Source organism: Streptopelia decaocto (genome assembly GCF_964273445.1).
Source record: "Streptopelia decaocto genome assembly, chromosome: 19".
NCBI classification, from domain to species: domain Eukaryota; kingdom Metazoa; phylum Chordata; class Aves; order Columbiformes; family Columbidae; genus Streptopelia; species Streptopelia decaocto.
This window is the reverse complement of record NC_138674.1, coordinates 145,604-159,379: the sequence shown is the minus strand read 5'-3', so window position 1 is coordinate 159,379 and position 13,776 is coordinate 145,604. Positions and strand designations below refer to the sequence as shown.

The 13,776-nt window shown below is 58.7% G+C and overlaps 2 protein-coding genes and 1 long non-coding RNA gene across 3 annotated transcripts; 1 reads left to right on the top strand and 2 right to left on the bottom strand.

Annotated features, from left to right (window-relative positions):
• Positions 1–881: 881 nt before the first annotated feature.
• On the bottom strand, positions 882–2,154 carry LOC309448052. The gene is made up of 2 exons (XR_014185718.1): positions 1,577–2,154; positions 882–1,055 (listed from the first exon to the last, which is right to left on the bottom strand). It is a non-coding gene; the product is annotated as an uncharacterized lncRNA (long non-coding RNA).
• Positions 2,155–6,511: 4,357 nt separating this feature from the next.
• Positions 6,512–7,589, bottom strand: CLPS (colipase). The gene is made up of 3 exons (XM_082069268.1): positions 7,492–7,589; positions 6,782–6,904; positions 6,512–6,701 (listed from the first exon to the last, which is right to left on the bottom strand). The coding sequence occupies exons 1-3, from the start codon at positions 7,585–7,587 to the stop codon at positions 6,573–6,575; spliced, it is 348 nt and encodes a 115-aa protein (XP_081925394.1). The 5' UTR covers positions 7,588–7,589; the 3' UTR covers positions 6,512–6,572.
• Positions 7,590–9,267: 1,678 nt separating this feature from the next.
• Positions 9,268–13,414, top strand: LHFPL5 (LHFPL tetraspan subfamily member 5). Its single transcript, XM_082068919.1, has 4 exons — positions 9,268–9,851; positions 12,208–12,444; positions 12,737–12,769; positions 13,010–13,414. The coding sequence occupies exons 1-3, from the start codon at positions 9,440–9,442 to the stop codon at positions 12,751–12,753; spliced, it is 666 nt and encodes a 221-aa protein (XP_081925045.1). The 5' UTR covers positions 9,268–9,439; the 3' UTR covers positions 12,754–12,769; positions 13,010–13,414.
• The last annotated feature ends 362 nt before the right edge of the window (positions 13,415–13,776 follow it).

Below are 13,776 nucleotides of genomic sequence, written 5' to 3'. Positions count from 1 at the left end.
TGACGGATGCTTGCTTGCAGGTCTGCTCTTTGATGCTGTTTGGTTTCCCAGATGTAATTTAGATACTGATGGCACTCCCTTGGAATCTGTAGTTAAAATTAAAGCCCACTTTATCTATTTAAAAAATTATTTTAGTGACATTTCATTTTTTCCTCTCTAAAATAAACCAGGTGAATCTTTGCATTTTGGTTTTAAACATTTCCAACCTGGTCTCTGAGCCCTTTACATTTCCACGTACCAAAGAAATATTGTGTTTCCAATACCAGGAAACCCCGCAGCTGAATTTTGTGCAGGCCCCTTAGATAACACTCAGTCCCTGAAAAAAGTCCCATGGGGCTGACGGCAGCGGCCCAGGGGCCTCCAGCCCGGTTTGCTCTTTCACCACAAAAATGGTAAATTTGTTTGTTTGCATATAATAATAAAAGAAAAATAGATGGAAAGAAAGCACTGAAGTTTTGTTTGTTTGGGTTTTTTAAGACACTTTCCAAATGCTGTGATACCAGCGCCAGATCCTCCAGCTCGCTCTGCGTGGTGAGATGCCCAAACCGCCCTTCACCTTAAGTGCCACGGTCTGCCCTGTCCCTCTCATCGGTGTAACACAACCGGGAGGGTATCTGCTCCATAAATAATCCCGTCCGACTCCGGGGCAGCTGCCAGGGGCACTGCTTGTCCCCCTCGCCATCCAGCTGGCTGCGCGTGTACCCGGCACCCGCCGCACGGCCACCACCCGCCCCAAAGGATGTGGGGTCCAGGGAAGAGCCTCACCCCCCACTGGAACCGGGGGGAAAACCCCAAGCCCCCCTCTGTCAGTGATGCCCTTCCTGGCAGCGGCCCTCAAGCACCTTGTGTGACGTGAGAGTGGCAATTCCTGAAACAGAAAAAACATAAAATACTGGATATTTTTATTCATCCTTGTCTTCTGCTAAAAATAACTGCGTTAATCTGCCCTGAGAGCGTGAGGAGAGGCATCCTTCCACCTCGGCTTCACATCTGAAAGCTGCATCAATCTCTCGAGTGTGGAGAGCTGAGGAAATGGTTTTTCTTCTGGTTTCCTTCTGCGTGTGACAGCACAAATCAATGGCTCTGGTGCCAATCAATGGCCCGGGGCAGATGTCCCTCCTGGGGGACCAAATCTGTCTTTCCTCCCAGTACCCAGATACTCTCTCACTGCACATTTTGGGGAGCAAAGCATCTTTTTGCAGACTGGTGATGCTATGGTCTCACCCCTCCCACCAAGGCCACCCCTCCAAGGGCCCGGTTTGTCACCCAGGGTGGCCGTGCAGCGTGGCGGGACCCGGCAGTGCGGTTGTGGGGAGTTGGGTGTTTACGGGAGGTGCAGCTGGGTGTTGCACAACAGGCAGCAGAGTACAGGAGGACACCATGTCCTCGCTGATGGCCATAGGTGCAGCTGTGCCAGCAGCAGGAACAGACCGTGGGGACATGGGGAGACATGGAGTGACACGGCGATGGGCAGCAGGGCAGGACCACCCACTCAGCATGGGGCCGCATCACCCAGCGTGTGCAAAGCAGCCAGCAAGCTGCTTTCTGCATTAAATCCCCCCCCAAATCTCCGTACCGGAGAGGCCACGGGTAGGATGCTGGCCATGAGCAACAGACCAGGCCAGCGGCGAACACCAGATCCAGCCCGGGGCAACCGCTCCTCCGACTGCCACCCTTCGTGCTTTGCTCTGCCTCATGGCTCCTGCAATGAAATTTTACAGGTAAAGGGGTTGAGGCAACCCCAGCACACAGGGGGACCCCCAGAGCAGCCCCAGCTCCATCGCAGCCCTGATCCTGATCCTGCCCTGCTCCCTCCAGCGTGTCCAGGGCTGGCCCTTTCCCCACGCGTATGCAACCCATAAATTGCCAGGTTGTGATCCGAATGCTGGCCCCTGTTGCAAAAATCGTCATGCGAGCAGGCGGGGGGGGGCATCTCCAGCCGGAGGCTTTGCCAGGGCTGGATCCGTCCCCAGGCCCCATCTCCCCTGCAGCGCTTCCCCCCGGCACCGAGGACAGCTTTTACCGGCTGAACGGACACCAATATTTTCCCAGATTATTTCTCCCCTGGGTAAAACCCGCACAGTCCCCGGCTGGAGATGAGTGCGGGGGGACACACAGGGTCCAGGGCTCCCCCAGCCCTGCTGGAGATCCAACCCTGCAGGATGCAGCAGGACCGGAGCACAGGGAGGATAAATAAAGTCCAGCTTTGCTGTCCTGGCCCGGGGCCACTTCTAACACAAAGTACATTCCGGTCTGGACGTAACGAACTGTACCAGCCTCTGCCGGGGGCGGCCAGGGCTCCTCGCCAGCCCTGCCGGGACGGGGTGTCAGGGTGGGGGGTGCAGGTGTGCAGGGGTGGAGGGTGCAGCACCCTGGGGGATGCTCAGCCGCGAGGCTGTGCTGTGCAGTGGGGATGCATCTGCCAGGAAGATCTGCACCCAAAAATCACCCAGGGGAGACCCTCCCTGCTTGTCCTAATGCTTGTTGGGTGCCTGGGGAGCCCCGGGGTGGGGAGACACCCACCACAGCAGGGACACCGCACCCGGCAGGGACACGCATAAGGATGACCCAGACCAGAGCTCCAGTTGCATCCCCCCCAAGACCCCCCCCTGCGGCTCCCGGGGCTTTGCTCCCAGCCGCAGCACCGCCCGCCCCTCGGGTGGCAGCCGGGGGGGCGGCCGGGCCGGGCCCTGCCCGCAGCAGCACCGGGCGGGCGCGGTGCCAGCGCCCGGCGCAGGGACGCGATGTCCCGGCCGCGGGAGCGCCGGGAACAGCCTGACTCAGCAGCCGGGGAGCGCGTGTGCGCGGGGGCTCCGCGGGCCTCGCCTGCGGGGGGGGCGGCCGCTGCCCCGGGCGCGCGGGCGGGAACCCCCTCCCTGCTGCCGGGCCGACCCGCAGAGCCGGGCCCGCGCTTGGTCCCCGCTGGGTGGGGAGGCACCAGCACCGCCCCCCCGCTTCTCCCCAGGATCCTGGTGTCAACCCCCGTGCCCCTCAACACGGCCCCTCCCCACGGCCCCTGCATTTTCCTCCCACCCCCAGTGTTGGCTTGCTCCCCCAGCCCAGCTAACCAGCATCTTGGGGAATGTAATACTAAAAATACCCAGAAAGGGGGACCCCAGCTGGGGGCAGATCTTCCCTCCACACTGCAAAATGTCCAGCCCCAGGCTCTCCCTGGACCGACACAGCCCTTCAGCCTCCATCACCCTCCCTACCTCCCCATATTGCGCCAATTAATTCCTCCAGTAGCACAAATAATTCAGCCAGAGGACTTTTCCCTCTTGTGCCCTGCTGGAAAACATCAGGAGGGGTTCTTGAGGTGCCTGGATGTCACCCAGGGCTACCTCTGTGTCCCCCATCCTGCTCACAGCCTCCAGTACCGCCCCGAGTGGGGCAGTCCCCGCCCTGGGGTGCTTTCCTGGCTGCTCTGGGCTGGGGGAGCATCCTCAAGGGACCCCACCCCAGCCATGCTGCCAGCACCAAGACCAGCCCTGAGGATGCAGGGGGAACAGGGACCCCATATCGTGTTTTGGGGCCTCCAGGGCTGTGGTTTGCCGGGAGCTGGTCCCTGCCCTCCTGCTGGGTCCTTCCCCACTTCCAACCCTTGGAAAAATGTGAGAGTGGAAAAACAGGAGAGCGTCTGACATTGTTCCTTCTGTCACATGCAAAGGCAAAGCCAGAGAGGCCGGGAAAAATCTTCAACAACTGGTTTTGGCAAGAGGCAAACAAGAGCTTTTCATGAATTGTTTTGTTGTTGTTGCTAGAAAGGTTCCTTTTCCTCCAGCGCGAGCTCGAAGGACAGCTGCCCGCCAGCCCCATCCCTAAACTGCCTCCCCAGCATGGCGCAAAATCAGCCCAGACTTAGGAAAAATCCATCGGGGCGTCTCAGATCAGGCCTCCGCATCTCCGGGGGCTGCAGCTGGGTGCACAGCGGGGAGTCTGCACTTCATTGTGCCCCCTGGCTTGGAGCTGCCATGGGGATTTCACGGCTGCGGGGGCAGGTTGAGGTGCCCCCACATCAGCATGGGTGGTGGGGACAGACAGGGGCACCTCCCCAGGGATCTGGGGTTCTGTGAGCCCACAGTGCTGGCTGGGGCGTCCCACACCCTGCAGGGACGTGCTCCATCCCCGCTGCTCCTGCCTCGCAAACACAGAGGCCGCCTCCAGCCAAAAGCCGCCCTGGCCCAGGGACACCCCAAGAGGGGCCACTGCTTGGCCATGCCCTGGTCAAAACCCGGGGTGAAAGAGTAACCCCCAAGAGGGAGCAAAATAAAATCCATCTCCAAAAGCAGACAGGCAGCCCCAGATGCCTCTGGGCACCCCTAAACACCTCTGGGGCACCCCCAAACAGCCCCGTACGTTCCCAGCCGCCTCTAGGCAGCCCCTTGGGCATGTTCACACAGCACAAGCCTCCCACAAAACACATACACCCCCGCACCCTCCAGCCCCATGAGACCCCCTGACCCTGCATGACACCAGCCTGCAGCAAACGGGGGAGGGAAGTCAGGCTGTGTCTGTGGTCAATCCAGGAGGTTCACCCACATCTTTCTATAAAGAAAAAAGAGCTTAATAATAAGCAGAGGAAAAGGCAATGTTTTGAAAAAAAAAAAGAAGGGTTAAAGCAGTGCAGAGGAGAAGAGGTGAAGGCCGAGAGCTGGCGGAAAGGGGGGGGAAGAGAGGGAGGAGGGAGGTTGGAGAGAGGGAGGGAGGCTGTGCGAGAACATCCTGTACCCTCCTGGTAAAAACAGCCCAGGCGGGGGGGGGGCGGGGGGGGGGGTGTAGGGATGGGAGGAGGGAAAACTTTCCAGGGCACCCCCCACGATGTAAGGGGGAGGACACTGGAGGTAGGGATGGGGGTGTAAAGTGGGGTGCAGCCCTGGTGACGGGGTGAGACTGGGGGGCTGCCCCCCCCACGATGCCCCTTCAGCCTAGTACTGCTCCTTGTTGCTTTTTAGCCAGGGGGGGATCCCTGTGCAAAGCTGGGTGGGACAAAGGGGCACCCCAATGTTTTCACCCTTCCGTCTGCCAGGGTGAAGGAAGATCCCCGGCTGGGGGTGCATCCCTCCAAAGAGCTGGGGGGACACGGGAGATGCACCCCCCACCAGGGATCTTACTGCAGTAAAATCTGCCTGCACAAGGATGACCAGTTCACTACCCTCCCCCCCAACTCGGGGTGCCCCCACCCTGGTGTGGAGCCCCCATCCCCGGGGCTGGCAGCACCCCACACACACTGGGGCCCCTTCCTGTGTTTGTTAAGATGCCATGAGTCAGGCGTCTGGTTTTCGGTTTAAGCCAATATTTACCAGCTGAGAGCTGCCAAAATAAAGCCACCACTTCACCAGTAAATATAGGGCTAAAATGGGGGACCCCTGTTCATGTGTGTCCCCCCCGACCAGCACGGCCACCCCCTTCCCATGTCTCTGGTGTCCCCATCCTCCTCTTGCCAACACAGGGACACCCCAAAAATGGGGACATGACAAAATCCCCATCATATACACCAGGAGTTGCCCCCCCTGAACCACCCTTACAAGGAGGACGTGACCCCCAGAGCAGGGCTCAAGGGGTGTCAGGGCTGTGGGGCTGGGTGCCTTTCAGGCCTGTCCCCCGTGGCTGAGCTGTCCCTGGGCTGGGGGGTCCCCAGCTGTGGGCTCGTTGTGACTGCCCTCTGCTGGCCCCAGAGCCCAGGCACTGGCCACATCCTGCCCCCGCCAAGGATGCAAAGCCCAAGGCAAGGCTGGCCCTGGGCAGCCAGGGCTCCCAGTATGCCCAGTTTGTGTCCTCGGTGGTGCCGGCCTCTCTGGGGTGCTCCTCGCTGGTGTGGAACAGCGTGTTGGGCTGAGGACCCCATGCGGACGGTGAGGCCAGGGTCTCCTCCTCACGTTTCCTGCCCCATGTCCCCTCGCTCTGCCTGGGGGTGCCTGCCTGCAGCAGGAGGGGGGCTGCTGTCCCCGGTCCCATCCCACACCCAGGAAGACATTGACCTGGTGGCCTCCTGCCACGACCACCACGACAAGAACAAGATCCTCAAGGATTTTTCCACCTACCACAAGTTTTAAACAAAAATCCAGGTCAGCACTTTCGCCTTTTGCAGCTCTGCCGAGCCCGGGATGCAGGAGCCAGCAGGTCCCTGGAGCAGCCCCAGCCCTGTCCCCACACTGCCTCTATGTCCTTACCCACGGTGGAGACCCCTCTGGCTGTGCCACCCTCCCAGCCACGTCCCCAGTGTTGATGCAGAACCTCAAGCTGCTTGTCACCCTTGTCCTGAAAAGAAAGTTTCCTGCAGGACATCCTCCTCTGCCCACTGTGGCCCCCCAACTGCTGGCTTGGCCCAGGTTATTATACAATTGATATGCACACACATGTAGGTAAGGCCATCATGTCTCTGCAGCTTTTGCTGGGATCTTCTGGCCCTGCTCCTCCCGTCCCAGGCCAGAGGGGATATATGGAGTGAAGACACCACTTTGCAGCTCAGCAGATGCTCTTTACTCAACGCGCCTGCGGCCAGGGCAGCACGGGCAGACCTGGGCACCCCTGAGGAGGGGGAAAGGCAGGACAGCACCAGGGGGTCTCATCCTTCACCGGGACTCATTGGGATCCGTGCAGATGCCAAAGTCACTGTTGGTGATAGAGCCTACGATGGTCCTATCAACGTCACAGGTCAAGCCTCTCTCGCAAGGACACTGGTAGTAGACCCCATAGATGCTCTGCAGGGAACCAAGGCACAGCGCAGTGCAGGGGACATGCCCCTGTCCCCAGCCACCCCTGGGAGCAGGGGAGAACGTACCTTTGGGGAGCAATCCTGGGACTCTGCTGCCTTCGGTGCACAACGGGCCAGGCTCAGGCCATCCTGCCGGTGGCAGCAGCCGCTCTTGCACTGGGCGCTCTGCAGGCACAGCTCCCCGGTGCTCTGCACCGCGAAGCAAGGCGTGAGCACCATGTCCCTCTCTGTCCGCCCCTTAATCCTCCCAGCCACAGGCCTGGTGGGTTTGGGTGGGTGTCGGACGCTGTCTCTGTCTTTCAGTTGGGGCTCAGAAACACCGCCAGCATGCCCGAGCCTCCCACCCTGCAGGATTTCCTCAGTTCGGCCCAAAATACCACCTGCTGAAGTGCTGCTTTCTGCTTGGCTCACGGGAGTAGGGCTGAGGCACTGCAGGGAAAGTGTCCCCCCATTCCCCACAGGCTCACCAAGGAGGGGGTCCTGGCTGGCACAGGCAGCTGTGAGCTTCAGTCACATCCACTTTCAGGCTTCCCTGTTCCTTTATACAGCTGCTTTCCCAGGCTCCGAGATCCCTCACAACCCTAGAAAACCCAGCATAGCATCCCCACCTGCCTCAGCTTCCCCAGCTGCAATAAGTTTTGTTCTCAGTGGCTGCAGCTGCTGCCAGACACCAAAGCAGCACGGGTCTCTTCAATGCCTCAGTGTGCCACATGCCCCATTGTAGCGCTTGGGGCATCCCCCAGCTGTGGCAAGGATGGGGCGAGCGTCGCTCTTACCAAGTTGAAGACGAGCCCTCGCTGGTGTGGCGCCGGCAGCGCTGGAGCCAGGAGCAGCAGGACCAGAAGCAGGCAGAGGGCCGTCGCCTTGGCCATGGTGGGCTTGATCTTGTCTCTGCTGCAGGGCCGGCAGGTGCTTTATAGCAGGCGACTCTGTCAGCTGATGTGGCTGCTCCTATCACACCCCAACTCGTGGCATTGGGGCAGCGCCACAACACCCTGCCCAGGGCAGGAGAACAGCGATGCCCACATGGCCATATGGTGCCACAATGGGCACGTCTTGCCCTGTCCCCGGGTGGCTGTCCTGCAACAGAGATGCCAGCCTGCCCGTTGGCAGCTCCTTTGAAGTGAACACAAAGGAATGGCTCTGCTGTGCTTCCCCCAGGGGGGACTCCAGCCCTCTCTCCTCTCCCTCACCCAGGCTGCAGGGAGCCACGCAGCTGAGGTTCTCTGAGACGCCCGCCTTGCTGGGCGCTGCTGGTGGGCTCACGGGCAAAGCAAGGTCCGGTGCCGTGGCAGGAACTCTGCTTTGCGGGAAAGCGCTTACCCCTGGATCTTCCATCACTTGAGCATTATGATCACAGATACCAATAAACCTGCTCCAGAAAGTCCAAAGTGTGGGAGGAGCAAACCCATTCCCCCTGCCAGTGTCCTGCTGGCCTTGCTCAGTGCTCCAAAGCCCACCGAGGTGCCCAGCCCAGGGACCATCACCGCACCCTACCCTGCCAGGTATTTGCTCTGAATGTTTCAGTGCTTGGGGGATGCAGCTGATGAAAGGAAAACAGCCCTGAGAACAGCACGGCTTTTTGCACCTGCATTGGCCTCGCTGCTCTTGGCAACAGTTAACACGCGGGCAGCCCTGACCTTTGGTGGCTGCAGGGGTGGCACTGGGGCTGGCACTGGCTGTGGGGTGGCTGTCACACTGGGACACGGCATCTGGACCCCAGAGCAGGAGATGAGCCTCTGCGGTCCCTCAGGACGCAGGGCAGATGTGGCTCCTGGAGAAAGGTCCCAAGTGCCCACAGCCTGTCAGGGCAGGCCCTGGGCTGACCACACTCCTCCGGCAGCGGGACACGGGGGCCAGAAGAGACTCAGCTCTGCCCCAGGCTGGCACGCCGGGGTGTCCTGGCAGCAGGATGAGCCGTTTCCCTTTCTGCAGTGGTGCTGTGGGGACAGTCCTCTCCCTGCCCTGTGTGCAGCCCCAGCCAGCCCTTGAGCTGACAGGGGGGTCCAAGGTCCCACAGCCCCCCACTACAATAATGCAGCACCCTGTGCACCCCCCTCCAGTGGAGAAGACCCTGGTGACACCAGTGGGGAGGGCAGAGGGGAGCAGCTGAGAGACGCAGCATTTGGGACACATCCTGGAGCACACAGCACAGGCCGGGTGGATCCTGGGAATCATGGCACATCCTCTGGCACATCCTGGGGGGCAAGACCCATCCTGGGGCACACACACTTCCTGACACACATCCTGAGGGTGCATGGCACATCCCAGAGCACACAGCGATGCACAAACTGCATCCCCGGGTGCACAGCAGGGCACAGGGTGCATCCCAGGGTGGATCCTAGGGCACGTGGTGGAGCAACAGGGCGCATCCCGAGGGAGCACCCCAGGGGCACGGGGCACACCCTAAGGGCACATCCCGGGGTACGCGGCTCATCGCAGGCACATATCCCGGGGACACAGGGCACACCCTAGGGGTGCATCTCGGCGGTGCACGGCACACCCTGGGGACGCACAGCTCGTCCCGAGGCCGCATCCCGCGCCGCGCCGCTCGGCTCCCCGCGGGTCCTCCCCGGCTCGTGGCGGGGGGGTGGGTCGCGCCGCCGCCCCCCGGGGCGGTGCAGCCGCAGCGCCCGCCGCCGCCGGAGCCTCCTGCCGCCGCGCTCGGGCGGGCGGGGCGGCGCCGGGCGCCCGGGGAGCGGAGCCGGAGCCGGTGCCCCGGCCATGCCCCAGCTGCTGCCGGCGCAGGAGGCGGCGCGGATCTACCACACCAACTACGTGAGGAACGCGCGGGCCATGGGCGTGCTCTGGGCCCTCTTCACTCTCTGCTTCTCCATCCTGATGGTGGTGACCTTCATCCAGCCATACTGGATCGGCGACAGCATCGACACACCTCAGGCTGGATACTTCGGCCTTTTCTCCTACTGCATTGGAAACGCGCTCACTGGGGAGCTCATCTGCAAGGGCAGCCCCCTTGACTTTGGCACCATCCCCTCTAGCGCCTTCAAAACTGCCATGTTCTTCATAGGCATCTCCACCTTCCTCATCATCGGCTCCATCCTCTGCTTCAGCCTTTTCTTCTTCTGCAATGCAGCCACTGTCTATAAAGTCTGTGCCTGGATGCAGCTGGCAGCAGGTGAGCGAAGCTGGGGATGATGCATGGGGGGCTGGGGACTGCTGATGGCCCAGCCAGACCTGCTTTTCCTTCTCTGTCCCCACCCTGACTCTGCCATGGCGGGGAGGTGGCCAGGAAAGGGACACCAGCATAATTTCCGTGCTCCATTTACTCCCCCTTACTGGTTACAAGTGGGGAATTTGCATAAGCAAAGCAGCTGAGACCCAGCAGACTCATTGCACGTAGGCGATGCTCCCGTCCATGTGCTGCTGCTCCTGCTGCAAAACCACGTGGCACCAACAGCGCAGCCATGCCCATCCCCGCTTTCCTGAGGCAGCTTTGCCCTGGCTGCCGCCCAGCGCCATCGCTCCTGCTCAGCCCCGCGGTGCGGCGGGGTCGTGGCTTCAGAGCATCGCTGCCAGAGCACCAAAGGCTGCAGGGCCAGGGCTCCCTGATGTGTTAGGGCTCCTGCAGGAATTAATCAGGGAGACAGTGACAACATTTGCTGGGTTATTTTGTACCTACAATACCCTCTGCAGCAACTGTTAAATCCCTGAGCTTGGGGGAAGACGTACCATGGGAGGGGGAGCGGGAGGAGGGGACCGACTGTAGAACTTCGTGCCATCACCAACGCTTCCCTACTGTCCTCACATCCCTCTCTTCACCCCTGTAGATCACCAGCCTTCCCCACCCCTCCCCCAATGCAGCCAGACACCCGAGACACCCGGTAACCCAGCTCCTGCCTTTGCGGCCCCAGCTGAAACCCAACCCAGCCCTTCGCTGCTCCTGAATCATTCATGCTGGACCGGCTGCAGCCCCTGCCAGCCCCAGGAGCCCCTGTGGGAGGATGGCGTAGGGGTTGCACCAGCTCCCAGCTAAAGCAGCGAGCTCAAGCAAAGATTTAGATAAGAGGCTTGTAGCAGCTCAGCCTCCCGGGGAGCCAGAGCAGCAAAAGGCTTTGCTGTTGTATTTGGAGCTTTTATGTACATTTTTGCACTGGATGGGGAGAGAAACACAGCGCAGGCAGCTCTAGCCAGGTGGACAAACCCAAATCATCCTGACAGCCCAGTTTCTTGGCATCACTCAGGCTCTTGGGAGCTTTTGAGCTGCCCCCGGGCAATGCAGGTACTGCTGCTTTCCTGGGAGTTATTTTAAAAAGGGGGCAGGTGACAGGAGGATCCATTTTCTGGCCTTTACTCTGTGCCAGGGTGCATTTTCACAGCCGAAGAGATTTATTACCAGCTTACCCCATTTTCCTGTGCTCTTCCTCTTTGTTAGCTACAGGGAAGAGTAATTACATACAGGTGAAACCAGCTACTTCTTAATGGAGAGAAAGGCTCTCTGCAGCCCAGGAGGGCCTCAGACCTGAGAAAAACCACATAAAAGTGCAGTTACTTCCATGCTTTGCACCAAGATGACAGTGGAGAACATGAAGAGCCTTCATTGATCGCATCCCAAAGCCTTAAAGATGAGCTTGGCTCTTTTCCATCCTGTGCCTGGTCACTCCTCTTGTCCAGCAAATAGATCAATTTCTCTGTGTGGGGAAACAAAAGAAAAACACTTCTGAGATTTTGGGCCCTGAGCTGCTTGGCAGAAGATGACACTTGAGCAGCCTGTGCTGGGTTTGTTGCACAGGCAACAGGCCGAGGCCGTCGCGGCCGGGCTGGCGCAGCCGCTGACGCCGTGTGCGCCGGGGCCGGGCGCTGGGAGCAGCTGCGGGAGGAGCTGGTGGCTCATGGCTGGGCTGGAACCAGCGCAGCTGAACAAGCAGAATTAATCTGCCTTGCAAAGCTGCTGCTGACAGCAGCTCTGCTTTAGCAAACCATAAGCCAAAATCCAGCTAAGCTTGGGGCACTATCAAGGTTCTCCACCTCACACACACTAAACCCATCCCAGTTTTGTTTGGAGGAAATATTTCTTCTGAGTGGCATGGCCAGGGATGCGTGCGGAGGCAGGGGAGATGTTGCCTGGGCAACGCAGCGGTGGGAGCAGCGTGCAGCATCCTGCTCCTCCCCAGCTGCAGCAGCGTGAGCGAGCAGAGCCCACGTGTGACAGGCAACTGCAGGGCATGGGGAGAGCCTAAGCCTAGTTAGCCAGTCTGTAGTATTTTATCTGTTTGTAACATTGTGGTTGTGGCTGGATGCAACTGTGCCATGCTCCTCTACATCCAGTACCAGCTCAGCAGGCAGTTTGCAGCCACTGTACTCATAGAATCATTTTGGTTGGAAGAGACCCTCAAGAACATTGAGTGCAACCATTAACCCACCCCTGGCACTAACCCGTGTCCCCGAGAACCTCATATCCCCATCTGTTCAACCCCTCCAGGGATGGTGACTCCACCACTGCCCTGGGCAGTAACACCTCCCTCTCTCCACAGCTACCGGGCTGATGATCGGTTGCCTGATCTACCCCGACGGCTGGGACTCCAGCGAGGTGAAGCGCATGTGCGGGGACAAGACAGACAAATACACACTGGGCGCCTGCACTGTGCGCTGGGCCTACATCCTCTGCATCATTGGCATCCTCGACGCTCTCATACTCTCCTTCCTGGCCTTTGTGTTGGGGAACCGGCAGGACAATCTCCTCCCGGCGGATTTTAAAGTGGAAAATAAAGGTAAAGGGAAGTAAAGCTGAGCTCCGAGCCCCCATCCTCCTGCAGAGCATTTCCATCCCACAGCTGATTGCTGTTGTTCGGGCGTGCTGCCCCAGGGAACCAGCAGGAGGCTGAAGCAGCACGAAGCAGGAGCCCAAACTGAGCCGGGCTACATTTTGCACACCTGGGGCTTTCTCCCCATCCCATTTTAAAACGTTTTACCCCTTTTTGAAAACAAACCTGAAAAACAAAGCTGCCCCTTAAGTTTTATACTGTACCCCATTAACACTCAAATTATCTTTTTGTGTTACAGAAGAGGGCAATGACTGACAGAGCTGATCACCACGTAAGTGACACCTACAGTGATTTTAAACATTTATTCCCAGCACACAGGATGTTCCTGTTGTATTTTAATTACTAAAGGATTGACAACCATATCGATTTTGGTGCTATAGGCACATCGGTTTCAATTGTGATTAAAGGGGAAATGGTCTTTTCCTTTGCCTCCTGAAACCAGGAAAACCTAAAAGCTCAAAGTTGAAGCCACTCCCTTTGGCAGCAGCTGACCGATTCTTTCTCTTCCCAGGGACACCTGGAAGCTGCTTTTCCATCAGCCCTTTTCTTTAAACTGATTTTCCCAGGAAACGAAAACTTACAACTTCTGTGGATTTTCTACAACCGCTCTTTCCACCTAAGGGGCTGCTACCAGCTCGTGGCTCTCATGGCCTTGAGGCGATAGGAAGAGCCCAAACTGGACACAAGTTTTGGGCTTTGAGTCCATCAGCAAACCTGGAGAAAAGCAGGATGACAGTGTGTTTCTTCCTGGGGTTTGTACACCTTCTTTCAAGGAAATTACTTCTGAATAAAAATACACATTTTGGATTTTGTGCTAGTCTCCTTGGGGCCACCCCAGGCTGTACGTGAAAAAATATAAGCCAGCCAATTCCTCGTAAAGCCATGAAGCAGCTTCCCACTCTGGGTAATAACCAAATACAGCCTTTTAAAAGGGCACTTTATTATTTTGCAGGGCTGCAGCAGGCCTGTAACAGTACCTGCAAACTACAGCAGATGGTGCTGGCCAGCACCAGCTCCCTGCACCACCCGATAATCTGATTTAGCTGTCATTGCATCCAGCACTCACCTGCATTTGGCACAGCCTGTTTCTGCAAAGACAAAGCAGCACATCACCCTGTCCAGCTCCTACCTGCTCAGAACCCCAAATTACCCTGTATTATGGTTTTCATTTCTACTTGCTGCAGCAGCCAATTCATCTCTAACAAGCACCTTCTAAAAACGTGCCAGGGAAGGTTTTGTTAAGGGTCTTTGCTGGGGAAGACAACACAGATACAACAG

Coding starts and splice junctions, on each gene's coding strand:
- CLPS (XM_082069268.1), bottom strand. CDS start 7,587: ATGGCCAAGGCGACGGCCCTCTGCCTGCTTCTGGTCCTGCTGCTCCTG. Junction 6,905..7,491: donor GAGGGCTCGTCTTCAACTTG/GTAAGAGCGACG, acceptor TTCGCGGTGCAG/AGCACCGGGGAGCTGTGCCT. Junction 6,702..6,781: donor CCCAGGATTGCTCCCCAAAG/GTACGTTCTCCC, acceptor GGTTCCCTGCAG/AGCATCTATGGGGTCTACTA.
- LHFPL5 (XM_082068919.1), top strand. CDS start 9,440: ATGCCCCAGCTGCTGCCGGCGCAGGAGGCGGCGCGGATCTACCACACC. Junction 9,852..12,207: donor CTGGATGCAGCTGGCAGCAG/GTGAGCGAAGCT, acceptor CTCTCTCCACAG/CTACCGGGCTGATGATCGGT.